The sequence below is a fragment of the Lepidochelys kempii genome, chromosome 4 (genome assembly GCF_965140265.1).
Source record: "Lepidochelys kempii isolate rLepKem1 chromosome 4, rLepKem1.hap2, whole genome shotgun sequence".
NCBI classification, from domain to species: domain Eukaryota; kingdom Metazoa; phylum Chordata; order Testudines; family Cheloniidae; genus Lepidochelys; species Lepidochelys kempii.
The window spans coordinates 20,604,228-20,623,475 of NC_133259.1; the positions used below are offsets into that span (position 1 = coordinate 20,604,228).

At 41.3% G+C, this 19,248-nt stretch overlaps 1 protein-coding gene across 4 annotated transcripts in view; it reads left to right on the forward strand.

Annotated features, from left to right (window-relative positions):
- The first annotated feature begins 2,941 nt into the window (after positions 1-2,941).
- The window catches only part of MMRN1 (multimerin 1), a 62,404-nt gene continuing 46,097 nt past the window's right edge, over positions 2,942-19,248 (forward strand). For all 4 annotated transcript variants that reach the window (XM_073340687.1, XM_073340688.1, XM_073340689.1 and 1 more), the window contains exon 1: positions 2,942-3,581. In XM_073340687.1, coding sequence (XP_073196788.1) covers positions 3,025-3,581 — 557 coding nt within the window. In that variant the 5' untranslated portion in view covers positions 2,942-3,024. The remainder of the gene's footprint in view (positions 3,582-19,248) is intronic.

The window sequence follows — 19,248 nt, forward strand, 5'->3', positions numbered from 1 at the left end:
TTTTTTCATTTTATTTTTTCCTCAAATTTGGAACTCCATTTAACTTGGCATCTAGGCAACCGCCTAGTTTGCCTATATGAACGGGCCACCCCTGCCCGCAAACACACACACACTCTCTCTCTCTCTCTCTCACACACACACACACACTTTCTCTCACACACACTCTTTCTCTGTTTCATTCCTTCCTGTGATGGGGTGTTTACCCCACCCTTGCCTGGAAAGGGTTGATGGAGACTGAGAAGGGGGCTAATTAACCTGTCGTGGGGTGGTTACCCGCTTTGGCCTTGAGAGGGCTGAGCCCAGCCCGGGGAGAGGGCTGGGGCTGTGGGGAAAAGCCCAGCCGGATTAAGGGAGCAGCAGCAGCTGTGGCCAGCTCAGTCAGGCCCAGCTGGCCCCTATAAGAGGCTGTGAGCCAGGAGCCCAATCAGTCCTCCTCTGCCTGGGGAGGGAGAAGGTCCTGGCTGCAAGGTGCTGAGCAGGGCACCTAGATTGGAGCAGGGCTGGGGAAGGGCCAGAGGAGCTGGGATCTCCAGCCTGGAAAGCCTCAGGCTGCAGGCCTGACTACAGGCCAAATAGGTGCAGGATTGCAGAGGGGCAGCCCATGGGTAGGTGGAGGCAGCAGGTCCAAACCCCCTTGCTGGTGATGAGTGGCATATACACTGCAGTTTGGCCCTGATATAAGGGGCTAAGTGGGGACTGGCAGTAGCCCAAACTGAGGTGAGGTGGGATTAGAGGGTGGGGGGCATTCCCCTGGGTGGGAAGACCCAAAACCTGAGAGTGTGGGGGTATTGCCAGGGGGGCAGCACCCCAGAGAAAGGGGCACTGGGTCCTGGGAGGGACATGGGGGCTGGCAGTGAGGTGGATCACCGGCCTGCAGAGGATGCTCTGGGGCTGGATGAGCTAATTCCCAATGACTACCAGCAGGAGGCACTGTAGGGGTGAGTCTGAACCTTTACATAACCCAACAGGCCACAGCTGAGGGGAATCAGGTGGCCAAGTAATCCCCTGACTGAATGAAGGAGCCCACCTGAGGAGGAACAAGCTGGGCTGGGACTATAAAGACAGGAGATTGGAAGCAAAAGGGGGCTGGTAGGAAACTCTGTAGTTACTGCCTTGGAGAAGGGAGGTGTGTTTGAGCTGACAAACTTGGAGTCTAGGGGAGGCAAGCCAGGGCTCAGGGGAAGGTAGTAATCTTCTAGAAAAGACCAGACCTTGACTGTTAACTTGCGGGTCCCTGAGCTGGAACCTGGAGGAGAGGGTGGGCCCAGGTTTCCCTGCCAGCTGCTGAGAGAGTGGAACTGTGAAGCAGGGAGTGGGAAGACTCCCTAGGGCTGCTGGTAAAGACAGACTTTCCAACCCCCAGGAGGGCAAAATGCATCCCGTGACCTGGCTGGAGGGCTGAGTCACAAAGCGGCAGTAGCAGCTTGTGGCGTGAGAGAGAGAGGTGCGGGTTTGTGAGCAACTATGGGAAAGGGTGTTGACCTAGTGAGCTATTCCCCACAGTGACCAGGAGGAAGTGCCAGTCTAGTGCTGAGTAGAGCATGCTGTCAACTCCCCCCTGGGTTCCTTAGTTCACTGTTGCCTGCTGTACTGTGAAGTCAAGACATCATCAGTGCTAAGGGGAGATGAGTCTGTATGAACCACATAAAGACTTAATTTCCTCCATCAGCCTGATACATAGGCAGGAACCTTTAACGTAGCCCCATTAGTCACTGACTGCCCCACTCTACCTTTCATGGCCTGACAGATCTTCAGTCTATTCCCTATGGCTCCCAAAGCTCTCTTTAATACCTGTTGCTGCCTGTTTTTCTTCCTTAGCTCCTCATGGTCTCTGTGCTGAGTGGAGATGGAGGGAGTCAGGCTGGCAGCATCAGAGGACAAAACTAGCCAATAGAACTCAAAAGGTCCACTGGCTTTTCATCTGAGAGATAAAGCAGGTTAAAATGAGGACAGGGAATAAGTCTGTTTGTGTTTAAAATTAATGTTTTCAGAAATGGCCTGTGTCAGAGTTGCAATGGAAGTGTGTGTGTGTGTGAGTTGCTGTGGCTCTTTAGTTAGAGGATGGGGGGACATTTTATAAGTGTAGGGAAAAAATTCAAAGAAGGTTCATTCAGAAAAGTTTCCTCTGCTAAAGTTAGTAAATCTTTGACCAAAGCTATTATAGAAAATTCAATTGACCCACAAAGAGCATATATTAAATTTTGAGATTAAATTCAATTGTTAAATATAAAAAGGTCTTAAATTCAAAATTTGAATGCAACCTCAACTCTGGAGTTACTGCTAATGCGTCCATAATAACTATAGTACTCCTTGTCATAAACTTCAAAGTGCTCTGGTCCTACAGGGTAGTGTTACAAGGAAGGGGCCAGGTATTGGCTCATAGCATGTAGATAAAGTTGTTCTATTCATTTATACTTTTTCAGTCTAGTGCAAAGGCAATCTCTTCCCACCAGCTCCATTCCTGCAGCAGTTGTTTGCTTGAGTATTCAAATCCAGTGAGAAACATGGCAAACATTACATAATGTACCAGTGTATTGAAGTCCACCCAAGTTCTTTTCTCGGGAACTCCATAGCAAGTTCACAGCAAATATGAACAACTAAGTGGCACATTTGACAGTTCTGTGCATGGATACATGGAAAGGGAAATTACTTAACTGGTTTGTTTCCCCCCCCCCCCACACCCCCAACTAACTTCACTGACAAAGTTTCCATGTACACATTGTGCCATTAATCTTCATCCTGTAGCTTCAGCAGATAACCCTTTTTATTCTTTTCCCCTAAGGCTTCCAGGCTCCAGGCCTGTAAGGGGGCACAGGTTGCAGAGAAACAGGAAATTGAGCTTCCTCAGTCAGTTTTGAAATACTAAAAACCTGTTTCCTCTTCTGCAGAAACAAAACTGGCAAAGCACTCTCCGTGCAGGTTCACTCTGAGAGCCGCGCCTCAGGAGGAGGAGAAGGCGGCTGCAGGATCCTCACACAAGGAATACGTGCAAGACATCGTGTGACTCTTACAAACCAACACAGGATGAAGGAGATAATCTTCTTATTGCTTCTATCTCACTTACAGAGTGGCAGCCTGGAATCTGCTACCACTGGCAAGCCCTGGTCCATGACTAGGGATGGTGAAACCCAACCAAGCCATGCAGACTTGACTTCACCTCCTACTGCAACACACAGCCTCAGAAACCTGATGGCAACCCCTATATCCACCCCTTCTGAGACCCAAACAGCTGCAGCAAGTACATCATGGGAACATGCTGTGAAAATCACCCCTGCACCCATAGAAGAGGTTCAGGGATTGAAAACCCTGCCAGGGACCCAGGAGAAGAGAACCTCTACCCCTACAACACAGTCCAGTGGAAACGGCAATCGTGGTGGTGCTAATCCTAAGCAAGGAACCCTATCCAACAGCACAGGGAGCTTTCCACAGAGCACTCCTAGAAAGATACCTCCCCAACAAGGGGCTGTTAAAAGCCAGCAAAGAACAGGGAACAGATCTCCCAGGCTGTCGTACTATAGTGCCACCAGCACTAAGAAGGATGCTGACTTCAAAAAATCCAGCTTTGAAACTACCCGAGGAAAGTAAGGAAAGCGACATATTTTATTCTCTTATCTTATGAACTGCTTATAAAGGCCATGGACTATATCCTGGTCCTACTGAAATTAAAGGCAAAGTTCCTATTGATTTCAATAGGACTTGGATTTGAGGAAGGCTGGGGTGGGAGGAAGCCAGAGCCAACAACTGTAGTCCGTACTCAAGGTCTGTCTACACTCAGTGTATCCAAGTCCATGCACCCACAACTGCAAACTCATGATTGCCAAGTTCCTTTGGCTCCCTAACATCATGCCCATTGTAGTGGCTGAGTAAAGACTACAGAGTTTTAGCCTGTCATGCTTATTATTTTAAACCCAATGTACAAGTCCTCACTGTCATGTATGACTAGAATGGTAGATGGAATAACCTAATTATCTGTGGTCAATATACTTCAAGGTTTTAAGTAGCTGCCCACAACACACATTTTATTGTAGATGGTCTATGCCTGCTGTTTTAGGCACTCATATTGAGCAGTGTGGTGTATAAATTCTCCCTCTTGAATTTTCATTTTTGTGGGTCCAAGAGATTGCACACCCACTTCTTTGGGTGCACAAACATAGAGGCCTTTTAAAAAATGTTTGGCTTTGTGTTCTTGAACTGCCCCTCTTAAAGGATATGCAGTGGTGGTGAAGCCATGTTGGTCCCAGGAGATGAGAGACAAGGTGGGTGAAGTAATATCTCTTATTGTACGCATTTCTGTTTGGGTCTCTCACCAACAGAAGTGGGTCCAATAAAAGGTATTACTTCACCCACCTGGTCTCTTTGTTAAAGGGATCACAAACTATTAAAATATGAGGATGCCACACAAAATGTCTTAATTGAAAGCCAAACCAAGTGGCATTGCAGCACAGTTAACATTCATGACTGGGCACTTGTTAGACCAACTGTCTTTAGTGAATAATCTCACCACTGGGCAGACTCGCTTGGGTGAGTCACTTATAGGGTGACCAGATGTCCCAATTTTATAGGGACAGTCCCAATTTTTGGGTCTTTCTTATGTCAGCTCCTATTACCACCATCACCACCACCCTTCTCCCCCACAGACACACACATTCCCTGTCCTGATTTTTCACCCTTGCTGTCTAGTCTCCCTAGTCAGTTAGCTTGTTTGTGCCTCAATTTCTTAAACTTTAAATGGGGACAATAATCCTTACTTACCTCAATGAAGTGTTGAGGCTTCCTTAATTGTTAAGAGTTTGGATATTTGGCGGAATGATGCAAGGTGTTGCTATTTTTCAGAAATATCTATTGCTGTGTGGCTATACAATAGAGGTTTCCTTTTCTACAGTGCTTATTTACATTTTAACATTAAAAATGTAGACTTGTTTTTCTTTTTAATTTAAACAAAATTAAACTCTTAAACATCTCTATGCACATTATGCAGCAACCTGATATAAAACCTTACTGGGCTTTAGAGCAGGATCTGTGTACAAGTGATAACAGACACAAACGACAAAAGTCTATTTGGTTTAACCTAGGAAGAGATTACAGTAAGGAGAGCACTTCCATAGAAGCAGTATTCCACTGAAGTTCTCTAAGATGAATATAGTATGAATATATATAAGATGAAAATATATATGAATATATACAAGATGAAAAAACTCCTTGTCACAGTGGGCTAGGTAAACTGAAGTTAAACTGGATCTCTCTATTGGTGAGAGATCATGGAACTGTATCACCAATTTCATATTTGTTTGAATCAAGAAATGGGTGGACAGCTTTAACCCTTGATAAAACTGAAGTCCCTAGGCTTTTCCACATTAATTCAGCTTCCAGCTGGTGTAACTACTGACTAGGAAGTGGCATTTCTCAGCTTTTCTCAACCCCTCAAACAGCCATAGCCAACTCCGGCAGACCTCCCTTTGCAGTATCCCACAAATTTCAATTAATGTTCACAATACCACCATGGAATAGGTACATATTGCCCCTATTTTGTAGATGAGGAAATGGATATAGAGGGTCAAACTCAGCCCTGGAGTAAGTGAGCTCACTGGAGTCACACCCATCAGGGCTGGATGTGACTCAGAAGTAGAAATTACCATACCTCATGTTAAACAGTACCTTTTTTCCATGAAGAGCCCCATGAAAGCTAGTGGGGTTATTTGAGGACTAAGCTACTTCTCAACACAAATACCTTGTTTTGCTCAGACTCCATGCAGCAGGTGAAGTTGCAAAGCAAGAATTGGATATTGCATTCAGATACTCCAGGGATGAGTTGCAGTGTAGGGCAATAAGATGGATCAGAATGTCAAACTCAAGCTGCATGACCTGTCACTCTGAGCTAACTCCTACAGTTCCAGATTAGATTTCATCCTGATGGTCTTTAAGGTAGAATGGTTAATATTCTGCTTCTCATTCCAAGATTCTAATTCTCTGTCGTCCCATAATATAGGTCTAGTCATAACTATATGAGTATGTTTACAACAATTTAAGGAGACTGGGGTTCTATTCTTGGCTCTGTGACTGGCTTGCTGGGTGACCCTAGGCAAGTCATTTCACCTCCGCCTCAGTTTCCCCCTCTAACATTTGGGGGTTCTGATACTGACCATCTTTGTTAAGCACTGTGAGATCGACTGAGAGATGAAAGTGCTATTTAAGAGCTAAGTATTAACTATTTTTAATAAATGTTTTTAACATCCCCACAAAGTACTTAAAGATGATTACTGCTACCCCCCCCCCCTTTTTTTTTTTGCAGTTTGGTGTTAAATAAAAATAGACTGGCACAAGGTAAAACTTGATGTCAATACATAAGGCTTTCTTTGAGTTTCCTTCATTGTGTAACACATTAGCATAGCACAAATACATCAATAGCGGGTTTTAATAGCTTTAAAATGCATATCTTTGAGTTAATTTAGAAATCCAACTTGCCCTTTACTTTATTTTGAATGGGAACATCAATCTTTTGTTACATTCAGTTTGAAACAGACTCTTCCAGTGACCTTGTATAAGCTGACATCATACCCTTTACAGCAACCCAGTGTGTTAACATCTGTACAGGCACACTGCTGTCGAAAGGTTCGTGCACAATAGGCAGAGACCTTGAAGGGGAAGAGATAATAGGGGAAAAAACATAAGTTTATTTATCATATAAAAAGTGATGTATTTGGTGGAGGGAGGAACTCGGTTTCCAGTGCTGTCAAATGGAAATTCCCTCAGTGATACCTAACCTTGATTATTGTCCAACTGTCTTCTGGGACAATGAAGAAATTCAGATAAAGTTCTTTTGCATATTTACATATACATTACAGCATGCAAAAAATGCCTGTTTTTCACAAGCATGTTCATAAATTCATTCCTTTTGGTCAGTATTCAAAATTTTGTCCAAAAAATGGTCAAAATCAAATTTTGGAAAAATTCCATCAGTTCGCTGTGTGCTGCTTTGTTTGTGTATATGTGTATGCATATGCTTAAGAGAAATATTTTTTTATTTCTTAAGTTTATCATAGTTTTAAATTTGGTACTAAATAATCATTATTAGTGATCACTTTATTTAGATAATACTCCCCCCACCAGGCCACTTCATGCTAGACAATCAAAACAAAATGAAATTCACTATAGAAATCCATTAAAAAAATAGCAGAAAGTCAAACAATGTGGCAACCCAAAAACAAGGGGATCCTATACAGAAATAGAATTAAAAACTGGATTAGCCACTTTAAAATTTTGTTTTCTAGCCTAATGTAGTTACATAAATGTGGTAAATACTTACTGGATACAGGGAGATTTAAGTTATTGTCCCTTTAGTTGGGGCATTCATGATAATGTCTAATGACAGGGTTATATCTGTTAAATGACAGTAATGTGCTCAGCACTACGTGATGCACAACAAAGACAGTGCTTGTGCCAAAGAGCTTCAACTTGCGTAGACAGAAACACCAAACATAGGCACTAACATACCGGATCAGAGCAGTGGCCCATGTAGTTCGGTATCCTGCGTCCAGTGGTGGCCAGGACCGGATGTTCCAGAGGAAGGTGCAAAAAGTTTTGCAGTAGGCAGTTATGGGATAACCTGCTTCAGAAAAGAATTTCCTCCTCTCCCCCAATAAGCCCTAACACATGAGGGTTTTTGTCCCTCCATAACCTTTTTGTAAGCAGTTCCTTTTATATTTCTGGATTGTCATGTTATCCATATAGATGTCTAAAGCATTTCTGAATTCGGCCAAGCTCTTGGCCTCAGTGAGTTCAACAGTCTAATTGTACATCATGTGAAAAAATATTTCCTTATATTTCTTTTGAATAGCCACCTTCACTTTCACCGAATGACCCTTTGAAGATGGGACTCACAGAGAAACTCAGAGGGGAAAAACTAATTAGAGGTTTGGTTGATTTTGTATTCTGTTCAGTGCAGTTCTTTTCTTGTAGGGCATGCAGAAGAAATGAGTCTCAAAGAGGGGCATAATGTATCCATTGAACTGTATTAATACTTTTTGCCACCGCTCATCACTATACCAAAGGTTACCAACCACTCAAACTAGTTTCTGAGTGACAGAGTAGGGTTTAGTTCTTTAAGTTAGTGGGTATTCCACACCACAGGGCTTCCACAATTGAACACTCAATGAGTGCTAGCTAATTAGAGGTGGGCCTGAGCAGTGAAAAATGGAGCCTGACACACAAAGCTGAACATTGTTCAGAACTGGATTATAGTCAGAGACCCTGTCTCTGTCTCCTTGTTATCTACTAAGTTAATTAATTAGTTAAGCACATTACTACTGTTGACTCCACATAAGACAAATATTAGTTGACTGGACAACCTGCACCAAAGCTAATTTTCCAGCTCAAATTGACTTGCTGGATGATATATGTGATCATTTTGGGCCCAGTTCTGTTCTCAGTTAGTGTAAATTCAGAGTAAGTCCATTGACTTTATGTGGGCAGAGCAGCATGACTGCAGCTAAACAGATCTTGCTATCCTTTTCCCATATCCAAGCCGAGCATGGCTATTCAGACTGGCCACTGGTCTCAGGAATTGGACTTAATTATGTTCCTAAAATGGAAAGTGCTATAGAAGCGCAAAACCTTACAACTGACTTTCAGTGGGCCTCAGAGAGAGAGCTGCTGTTTAATATTAACAACACTGGGTTGACAACTGTTATAGGGCTTTACTGCTGTAAGTGTTGTAAAAAGCCAAACCCTGAATTGATAGCAATTTACTGTTTTAGGACTAGTTGTCATTTAAATACTTAAAATGCCATATGCAAGAAAGTTACAATAAAAATTAAATCAAGAGTTGTTTTGGAACTACACCCTGGAGTCCAATATGACTCAAGGGTATTAATTTACAACAAAGGTTAGATTACTGCAATATTTCACTGCAAGTGGTAGTGTAATGATTTTATTATGTTGGGGTTACAGAGCCAGTCACAGGCTAATCCATACAGGGTCTGAGACATCTATAAACCTACCCTTCCACCCCGACTATGCTGCTGCTCATTGCTATTATTACATCTATTAAGCAGAGAAAGGTTTAATAAACCCAACAACCATGATGGATTTGCTCAGTTGTCATAGCTGATGTGTGTGCTATAGCAATTCCTAGACATAACCAGAGCTCTGAAATTATCAGCAGTTCCCTGTATGTTTTTTGTGATGTTTTTCACAAGGAGGAATGTGTAGTGTACATAGAAATAAAAGCTGATGTGCAATGTTCACCAGTATAATCTGGCTGCTTCGATGACAGAGAATAGCTGTAAACCTGGTTTAACCAATTGGTTAAGCCACGTTTATGGACGCTTTGCATCACCAGAATTGCACATGGTGGTGAATCTGGCCTTTTGGATTTTTAAGTTCAGAGGAGAGGGATTCTTGAGTGGATTTCGGAAGACCTTGGATATCCCTGTATTTTAAAGACACACCATGTTAAGCCCTGCTTTTTATCTTATCTGCCTTCTGTGATTACTGTACTTTCACAATGGTCTGTATGGAGAGAGGCATCCTGTGTAAGATTGCTCTCGTAACTAGCTGGAGATACTTGGAGAGTGAATGGTCCTCCACCTTCCTTCCCAAAGCCTAAGTGAGTACTTCTGCAACATACCATTCCTCTACAGTAGTGTAAGGAGCATGATGGTATTCCTGAACCTTGTCTCTAATCCCCCAGTCTAGCAGTTTTTAATTTTCCTATCTGTGTATTCTGAGCACATTTACTTCCATTATGATCCTAACGCCAAAAGCGTATTGCTAAACCAGGTACTGGCATTATTTCACCAACTCATTGCTTTGTTATATGCTAGGTATTAGGGGTAATAATGTACCTCCATGGCTGGTCCATGTAACTACCTGATATGTCACTATAGCCCCGTGGCAAGGAAATGCTAATGTCCCAATAGAACTTTAACAGAGAATACTTACAAGAAAGTCACTGATGAATGCAGAAGTGAAAGGTTTAGTATGGTTAAGTACTGATGGGTCACTAAACATGCTTCTGTAAGGTGACAAAGGAAAACCTGCAACCTGCATGGACTTTTTCATTTAGCTAGGTTGAGTAGGGCTGATACAGTTCAGGGAGATGGTGGGAGACTGATTTATTTGAATCAGTACTGCAACAGTGTTACGTTATGGATGATCACTCCCAGTAGTACTGCCCCATGCATGGAATGAATGGACAGGTGATGTAGTTCGGTTGTGATATTAACATTACAAATAACTACAATATATAGTTTGGGATGAGTCACTTTGGGGATTTGGCACACAGAGTGACAGTAAAGGCTACCTAAGGTTGTTGGAGTTCTGCTCTGCAGGTATCATAACACACTAAAAACTATCACTTATCTTTGCCTGCAACCGCTCAGGAAGGAAAGAAGGAGGTGTTACGTGAGCTGCCCTGTAATTATGAAACTTAAGTGAAAATGCTAATTGCTGAAAACAAACATTGTGGCTTAGAAAAACAGCAACATCTAAAATGCAGGTTTTCTAAGCCTCAGGCTGGTGGTTAAGATTACAAGGTATTGGAGTGGCAGGCTCTGTTTTCTATGGTATTGGAAATACAGTACTAAAGGAATCCAGCCCATCTCTCCAAGTGGCATTTTTGCAACATGAACTAGGCATTTATTACAGAGGAATACTCTTGGTATAGCTCTTTGCTTAGCTCCTTCAGTAAGAGGCCAAATTGGGGTACTTAGTTTCCTCTTCAGATCAGATTGTGATGAAGTGATGCTCTAAATTCAGATGGTTCTGCTTTCTCAAGTCTGCAATATTTTTAAGGTGGTAATAACTGCTCCCGCTCTCCCCATTATACTAATTACTTTAATGATAGAGATGTTTGTTTATTCTCTATATAAAGGTAACACATAAGAACATATGTATTTAGTGGTTCGGTCTTAGTAACAATAAAATTGTGAGATAGAAGTAGTCAAGCGTGATTGCCTTTATTAATAAAGTTGCCTATATTATTAAGAATAGCTCATAATAAGAAGAGGTGTATGATACCTAATCTTTATGGAACTAAAGCTTGCAACCAATGACACGAATGACAGTCTGGTCCCAGTTCTGTCTGTTGGATCAGTAACCCAAACTTTATCTTTAATAGACAGATTGTTGTCAAGCCATAACTTCCCTTTTTACACATGACACTTACATATACCTCCTTTTCTCTGGTACATGTTGCAAACTTCCAAGTACATATTGCACTATCAAGACTTTCCACAGTAATGTGGTTAGTACATTTTGCAGTTAAAAACACTTTTTCTGATATACAGGATATTATATGAAACATTCTACTCTTCCTAAACTAAATTTTCCACTCTTCGTAAAGGTTGCACAATTTAACATTATTATTGAAAATTATTCTTAAAGTTTGATAGGGGTTTAGTTCACTTAACAATAGGCCCTTTGTCTTAATGGTCAACATACGCTTTGTTTCACATTCCATGTGAGCAGCAAGTTTCTCACATTATTGTCACTTCTTCCCATTATACAGATTAAGATTACACTAACAACTTGGCCAGTTAGTGTTAGGATTTAGTTCCAAACCATTCACACAGGTCTGACATTCAGTTCTTTGCTGTATTTCTTATCAGGTGCACAGAAAATATGAACTCTCACAGATATGAATGCAATTAACACTTTAGAAAATTAATGCACTAATTCTTAGAATAAATGTGTCAAGAAAAAGAACAGCAGCTAGGTTTTCCCATATGTTTTCATAAGGTCTTTCTTTTACCGCCTGTTTCTTGTGTGCTGAAAGTGGTTTAAAAGGCAGATTTCATACTGAAAATGAAGGAAGGGAAGATTCTGCCACTTGTGCTCCTAGTAAGTACTAAGGGCCTGATCCAAAGCCCACTGAAGTCACTGGAAAAACTCCCATTGACTTCTGTGGGTTTTGCATCAGGGCCTTATCCTGTCCTCAGCTCCATGCAGTCACATTGAACTGCTAACTACTGTTACCGAGAAGGTGATGGTACTCAAATCACCGAAGTAATTGGGGGATACTTGGGTTTATCCAGGGGAAACTTTGTCCCACTAAGCATTATGGTATGTTTTAACATAAGCAATGTAAATATCATCTACAAAAGTAGGCAGTAAGTTAAAAGGATGATAGCATATGGGACTTCATGCTTGTGGCTGATTAGGTAATGGGAGATAATTATTAGAGAGAAAAGATCTCAAATTTAACTGTAACTATGATCTTTTTAGAGAATGGATATAGGTTGGTTTCTCAACTCTATTTTGAGGGCTTACTCTCAAACTAGGCTAATGGAAGTGTTTTTGAATGGTTAGTTTACACTTCAACTGTGGGAAATGTTGGTTATTTTGACTGAGCTCAGAAAGGTCAGGTGTACCTGGCAGTTGGACTTTGAAACAGTGGAGTAAAGGTCTCAAATCCCACCCCAGCTTACCTGACATGATGAATGGTCCTTATTTTATCTGAGCAAGTTTACTGATCTCTAGAAATGATGCTAATAGGTGAGTGGAAGCTGAGGATTGACACTGCAGCATTGGAAAGAAGATTTAATGGCTCATGATGTTAAATCAAAATTTGAATAAAACAAAGGGACTGTTCATTGTCCAAGATTTCAACATGCTATGTGCAACAAAGGAAATGAATGATGACAGAAAAGCATCTGTTTTGGAGAATGCAGGAAAAAATGTCAGGGCCTTGAATCCTGAGAAAACAAATTGTACACCTTTATTTTCCACTATTCTTCTGTATCAACAAGAGTGCTCTCTCTCACAATAAAAACTACATATTTAAAAGACAGCCTCCATTGCATGTGGTACCATTACCTGCAAAGTGATCTGAGCTGAAGGAATTCTGCAAATTTACTTCACATATAGTTTCCTTTTTGCATTCCATTTAGCATGGACAATGAAAATAGACTAGTCACTTTCACTTTTTATAGTCCATTTCTAGTCGTTTAAGCATTTTTTTTATTTTCAATTAAGATTAATAAAATCAGAGATGTTAAGGATAGAAGGGGCTATTGCATTTATCTACTTTGACCTGCATGATACAGGCCACAGAACCTCATCCAATAATTTCCCCATCGAGTCCATAACTTTTGCTTGAGTTACAGCATATCTTTTAACAAGATCTCCAGTCTTAGCTCTGGTGGCATCTACACTTGTGATCGAGGGGTGTGATTCCCAGGTCATGTACACACATTTCTGCTAGCTCAATGAGAGCTAGCGTGAGTATCGGTAGCCACGTAGCCACAGTAGCATGGGCAGTGGCAACATGGCTCAGCCGTGCTGAATACAAAGTCTCACCTGAACCCTGTGGAGGCGTATTCGGCATAGGTAAGCAGCGCCACGGCTGCCTGTGCGACTATGCTCCTACTTGCACTTGCCTAGCTCTCATTGAGCTAACATAAGAATGTGTACGTGAGCTGAGAATCCCATCCCTCCTAGCTCATAGTATGGACATAGCCTCAAAGAGTGCAGGCGATCGAGAATCCATCATGTCTTTCGGTACGGAACAGGTGAAGAGCTTCTTATTGTGTCATCCATTGGATACCAAGAAAATCATCGAGGGGGGAAAAAATTGATCCTGTCATTTTTGGGCTATGGGGCAGTAGCAAAACGCTGTGATATTTCTTTCTGTTCTCTGAGTATGCTGATTTGCATTATATAAATGTGTAGACTCTCTCAGTACAAATACTTGGCAGGCTGTTTCAATCAAACTAAGAAATATTCTCATTGGAATCTTTTCTAAAAAAAAAAAAAAAAAGTATGGATACATTTCTATTAATCATAGGCTTTGTAACATCTTGTTTCTACATAATCTAAATTCAAGGCCTGACTCAACCTAACAAGTGTTCCTTGAATAACTCTGTTTTCAGATGGGGAAAACTTATTACGAGGTTAATTTTTTGTAATAAAAGACATAGTCATTGCAACCCTTACTCACATGAGCAGTCCCATTGAAGTCAGATTCTATCCTGACTTGCACCTTGATAAGCATTTATGTTTATGCAGAATGAGTGTAAGATGCTACCGGAACAGAATTCTTCTCTCTCAGCTTTTCTGAATTAAAACATGTACCTGTTTAAGAAAAAGTGTTTTAAAATGAAATAATTAAACAGGCACAGACTCCTTTAAGTATCTAAATCAATCAATAAGTCAATCAATTTAAAATTAGCCACAGAAGGGTTTGTACTTTTTTGACAGTTGATTTAAAAATACACCTTATTTAAACTGGGACCACTTCTAATACATGCAAGGGTTCACCTATACCAGGGTTGGCATATTACATTCACTCTGCACTTCTTTTGAACAGGTGCAAGTAACTATAAAAAGTGTAAGGCAGTAGAAAATTAGCCCAATTACCAGCATGAATGCGGAGTAGCTAAATGTGGTAAAGGCTGCAAGCTGAGACTTAAGGAAAGGAAAATCATCCTTTTTTTTAAAAAAAAAAAGTAGTATTTCTTTGCACACTATACTGCTACACAACACTGTAGGGCCATGCTTTAACAAAGCACTTCAGCATGTGCTTAACTTGAAATCAAGGGGAAGGTTCACATGCTTAACGTTAACTATGTGCTTAAGTCTTTTGCTGCACTGGAGCCTGAGAAAGAAAGTGAAGAACCTCATATCCCGTTTAAATTGTAAGGGGAATTTACATAGATGCAATGAGGTTTCACAAGTTGGAATATGGTAAGAATGCTGGACCCAACACCCCTATTCCTGCATTTTACTTTGCTATTCTATGAGCCTGATTCTCCACAGCCCTGTATCCTGGGGAGACATATATATCAGTGCACAGCAGGTGTAATATGCTACCATTCTCATTGGGTAGCATTTTACAACCATTTTGCACTGATGTAAATGATGACACAAAGTGCAAAGTAGGGGAGAATGAGGCTCTGTATCTCCTACACTATTCCATGCAATGTATACAGTGAATATCATCTGAATCAATCACAGAGCTATGTGTTGCCTTTAATTAGTGCTCCAGATCTAGGTCCTTTTGTATTCCTTCAGCTACACAGTAATCCCATGGTTCAATGCAGTTCAACTGTGCAGATTCAATATCGCATGAGTTAAAAGCTAAGTAATCTAATTTACTTGTGGATAAAAATAAACCCCTTTTCAGCAGTGGTACAAAACAAGTAAGGGAGCAGAACTAAACCCATGCCCTTTGGGCTTTTGGCTAGCGGGAGTGTGCCTTTTGCCAGGGTTTAGGAACAGTTACAAGGATTGTTCAGACGCATCATCTGTGTTTCTAAGCAAATGGAAGCAAAGTTGCAGAGCTGGCAGTGGATGTTCTTTTTTTTTGCTTTGTAATGGATTTACAGTGGCAACATGATACGGAAATGGTTCTTACAGCCTCATAAACGTCCACTCTCCCAGTCGCCCCAGGGAAATGAACATTTTTTTGATGGTTGAATAAATCACATTTCACTTTACATTTGCATCACTCATCCTAGTAATAAGGGGCCTGATCCAAAGCCCATAGAAATACTCCCCCCATTCGCTTCAATGGCCTTTGGTACAATTCCCCAATGAACAAGCTGATTTTGTCAGCGGGCTGGTAAATTTTCATGACAACTTTGCAAGGCTAGCCTTCTTTATAGAAAGGGTGCTGATTGAACTGCTCCAAAGCAGGATACACATCTCCCCACTTAAAAATATCCCCTTTTTCTTGCAGTTGTTGGAATTATACAGAATATTTTTTTCTTGTTTTTAATTACAGTTCAGTGATCTCTATCGTTCCTACAACCCTGGCTTGGTCCTCATTCTGCTTGTTCAAGGCAATCTATTATATTAACAGATGGGTTTAGGAGCACCTTTACGGCTGTGTGTGAATTTTGCACAACCATGAAGTGCAGCTAAACAATTCTGGCTCACAAGGAGACAAGATCCTCAGCGGGGGTAAATTGGTGACTCTCTGTTGATTTCAGTAGATTTCGCTGCTCTGATCCTCTGGAGGATCTGGCACTTTGGGTGGAAAGCTATTTCTCTGGATGCCATGACCCTAACAAATATTTTTTCTAATACTGTTTAGAAAGCAAAAATGTTATAAATTGTTTTTTTAAAAAAACAATTGTTATTCATATGGGGAAACTCTCTTAGCAAAAATCTAAGATTCTCACATGCACACACCACACTACACAGTGGGAAACAGGAGAAAAGCTGCAGTGCGGGGGGCAAGGTGAATCGTTCTGGTGTATTTCATTGTGTGGATATAGTGAGTGAAATGTTGTGCATGGGTCCTTTAGCTGCATATGTTGGGAAAGGTTGCCACCTGCTGGCTGTTACTGTTCGTGGGTGAAATAGATATACTGAGATGGAAGATTTTAATACAGACATTGAAAGAAATTCATCAGCCCAGAAAAGGGTGGTTTCAGCACCTAGAAAAAGACAGACATTAAACCAAAGAAATTAGAACAGACCTTCACCAATGAACCCTGTGCTTGAGCCAAGTTTATGATTTACTAGCCTTCTGCTAGCTTTTAACTGGATTTGGGGCAGTGGGAAGAACGTCACTTGCTCGAACCACATTAGAAAGGGGAGTTGGTATTATTGCTAAACCCCAATTCAGCAATGGACTTAATCATGTGCAGATCCCAGGATGCCCAAGAATGAGCAACATACATTTTACTTTCAAGATGAACGTTTCTGTCCCTGCAATCTTGCTTTTTAACCCAACCATCTCTTTCTTCAACATACACGATCCATAATCCATGGTAACTTCAGAATCTCAGCCAGTCAGTGAATTATGTCTGCTCATTATCATGAATGTTATCATAAAATCATGACCGGTATGGAGAAAGTAAATAAAGAAGTGTTATTTACCTCTTCACATAACACAAGAGCCAGGTATCACCCAATTAAACTAATAGGGAGAAGGTCTAAAATAAACAAAAGGAAGTACTACTACTTCGTACAACACAGTCAACCCGTGGAACTGGTTGCCAGGGGATGTTGTGAAAACCAAAAGGATAACTGGGCTCAAAGAAGAATTAGATAAGTTCACAGAGCATAGGTCCATCAACAGCTATTAGCCAAGATGATCAGGGACCCAACTCCGTGCTCTGCGTGTTCCAGCTGCCAGAAGCTGGGGCTGGACAACAGGGGATGAATCGTGTGTTAAGTGCCCTGTTCTCTTCATTCCCTCTGAAGCATTTGGCACTGGCCACTGTTGGAAGACAGGATACAGGCCTAGATGGACCACTGATCTGACACACTATGGCCATTCTTATATTCTTATCAAAGGTTAAACAAAAGTACAGTAAATAACGCGAGCACTGATATTTGCTACTTTTCACCTCCTAAGGATGCGCCACAGCTCAGGGTTCGTGTGCTACTTGTTCTTACTCCACAGAAAGAGAGAGAGCATTTTTTCTGGGGATTAGATCATTCTGAAGGTCAAAAATGCTGCTTAAACTCCTGCTCCATCCACACCATGATATCATGAGCTTATTACCATTTACTGAGAGATGGCTCAGACAGCTACAAACCCTGTAGTTAGTTTAATACTTTCAGAAACAAGTTCTGCCTATTAAGGAGGAAAATGCATTATTAGTGAATATGTGCCACAGCATGGCAATGTGCTTGGTGCATGAGAGGTGGGGACTGGATGCTTCGTGGTCCTGATTAGTCCCACTCCCAAGACCCTACAACATGAGAATTATTTACATTGGCTTCTTAGCTTGCATTGGCAGGAGAATTGGACCCTGAGTCTCCATAATGCTTGCATTGGTGCCAGTGGGAGTGATGCTTGCTAACCTTTCCTGTAGGTCCAGCATGGATTCCCTCAACAACCCCAAACTCTCCTGGCATGCACCGTAAGGAGCATGGGACAGCACGGCTGCTTTTTATATTGGAGCACTGGGGAGAGAAGAGCAGGCTTCCTGCTTTCCTTCATCTGCAGTGCACCATAATTTGATCCTTTATCGCGAGCCAGACAAATGTCCTTGTCATTACTTAATATGGCTCTGATTCTCAGATTTAGCCATGAGGCACTTGGTGCAGGACTAAGTGGCTGTGGAGCAAAGTTGGCTTTACACTCAAACACTATCCTAAATTTGGCCCTGCCAAAAGGGTGTTCTCTAACAGCCAGGAACAGTGGGAGCGTAGGGGTACTCTTACTGCAGCCTCTTTCCAGCAGTGTTTTCCTGCCCCCGCATGCAGGGAGCTGCAAGAGGATTGTGAAAAGCTGCTACGTGGACTTTAGGCCACCCAGGGAACTTCCACTGTTACTACCAATGTGGTTGTTTCTGTTTTTTAAATACAATGTTTCACGAATCAAATCTAAGTTAGTGCAAAAGGAGGGCAATAGCAACTGCAGGTCGTGACAAAGCCCACAGGTTTAGAAATCAGTATTTCCAATCTGTAATAAATTATTCCATGAAAGGTAAAGAGGATTTTCAGGTTTAAATTCACTTTATGCAAAACAGTTGTTTTGAGTGGCTGCCTTTGCCTTTACACTCCCTATCATCATCCTTCCGTCATGCTTCATTTTCTATTTTTAAACCTAAATTTTGTTCAGACTATTTGGTTTCAAAATTATATTTACATTTTCAACATCACTTAATGAGCTTATTTCATTGGTAGCACAAACCTAATTATGAGTCTCACCAGGGGCTCTTTTACCATCCATATTTCCTCCAATTTAGGCTGATCAAAGATTGCTAGGCTACAGAGAACCACTTCAGCCATTGCCCGATGCAGCTTGAAATCAGTTTAACCATTTTAAATACAAATGCTCTTTGCAGGCAACACTAGAGTTAATTTTTTATGGAGATCAGAAATTGATGTTGACTTTTTTTTAAACAAAACAACGCTTAGCCAATATTTTGGAGTGGGCTTGGCTGCTTCCTTTCCCATCCCCCATTGGAATGCATCCAGCAACAAAGATGTGTGCAAGTTTCAGTAACTCTTCCACTCTCCATAATTATGATTAGTGGATTTGCACTATGAACCTTAAAAAGTAGGCTACGTTTCTGAAAAGTAAACACTCTCTGTGTTTCAGGCCTTTAATGTATTTTAAAATTGTTTCTTGTGGCTGCTTTCTTTTTTTTCATTTTGTCCTTTGTTCAAGTGTAAAAACATATCTAATTTTAAGAGTGCTACCAGTTTTATCTTAATTAATTTATTTCTGTGGGGAGAAGTGTGATCTAGCAGTTAGAGCACAGGTGAGGGAGCCAGGAATTCTTAAATTCTAACCTTGCCACTGACTCACTGTAGCTTTGAGTGAGTTATTTTGGGCCCCGTTTT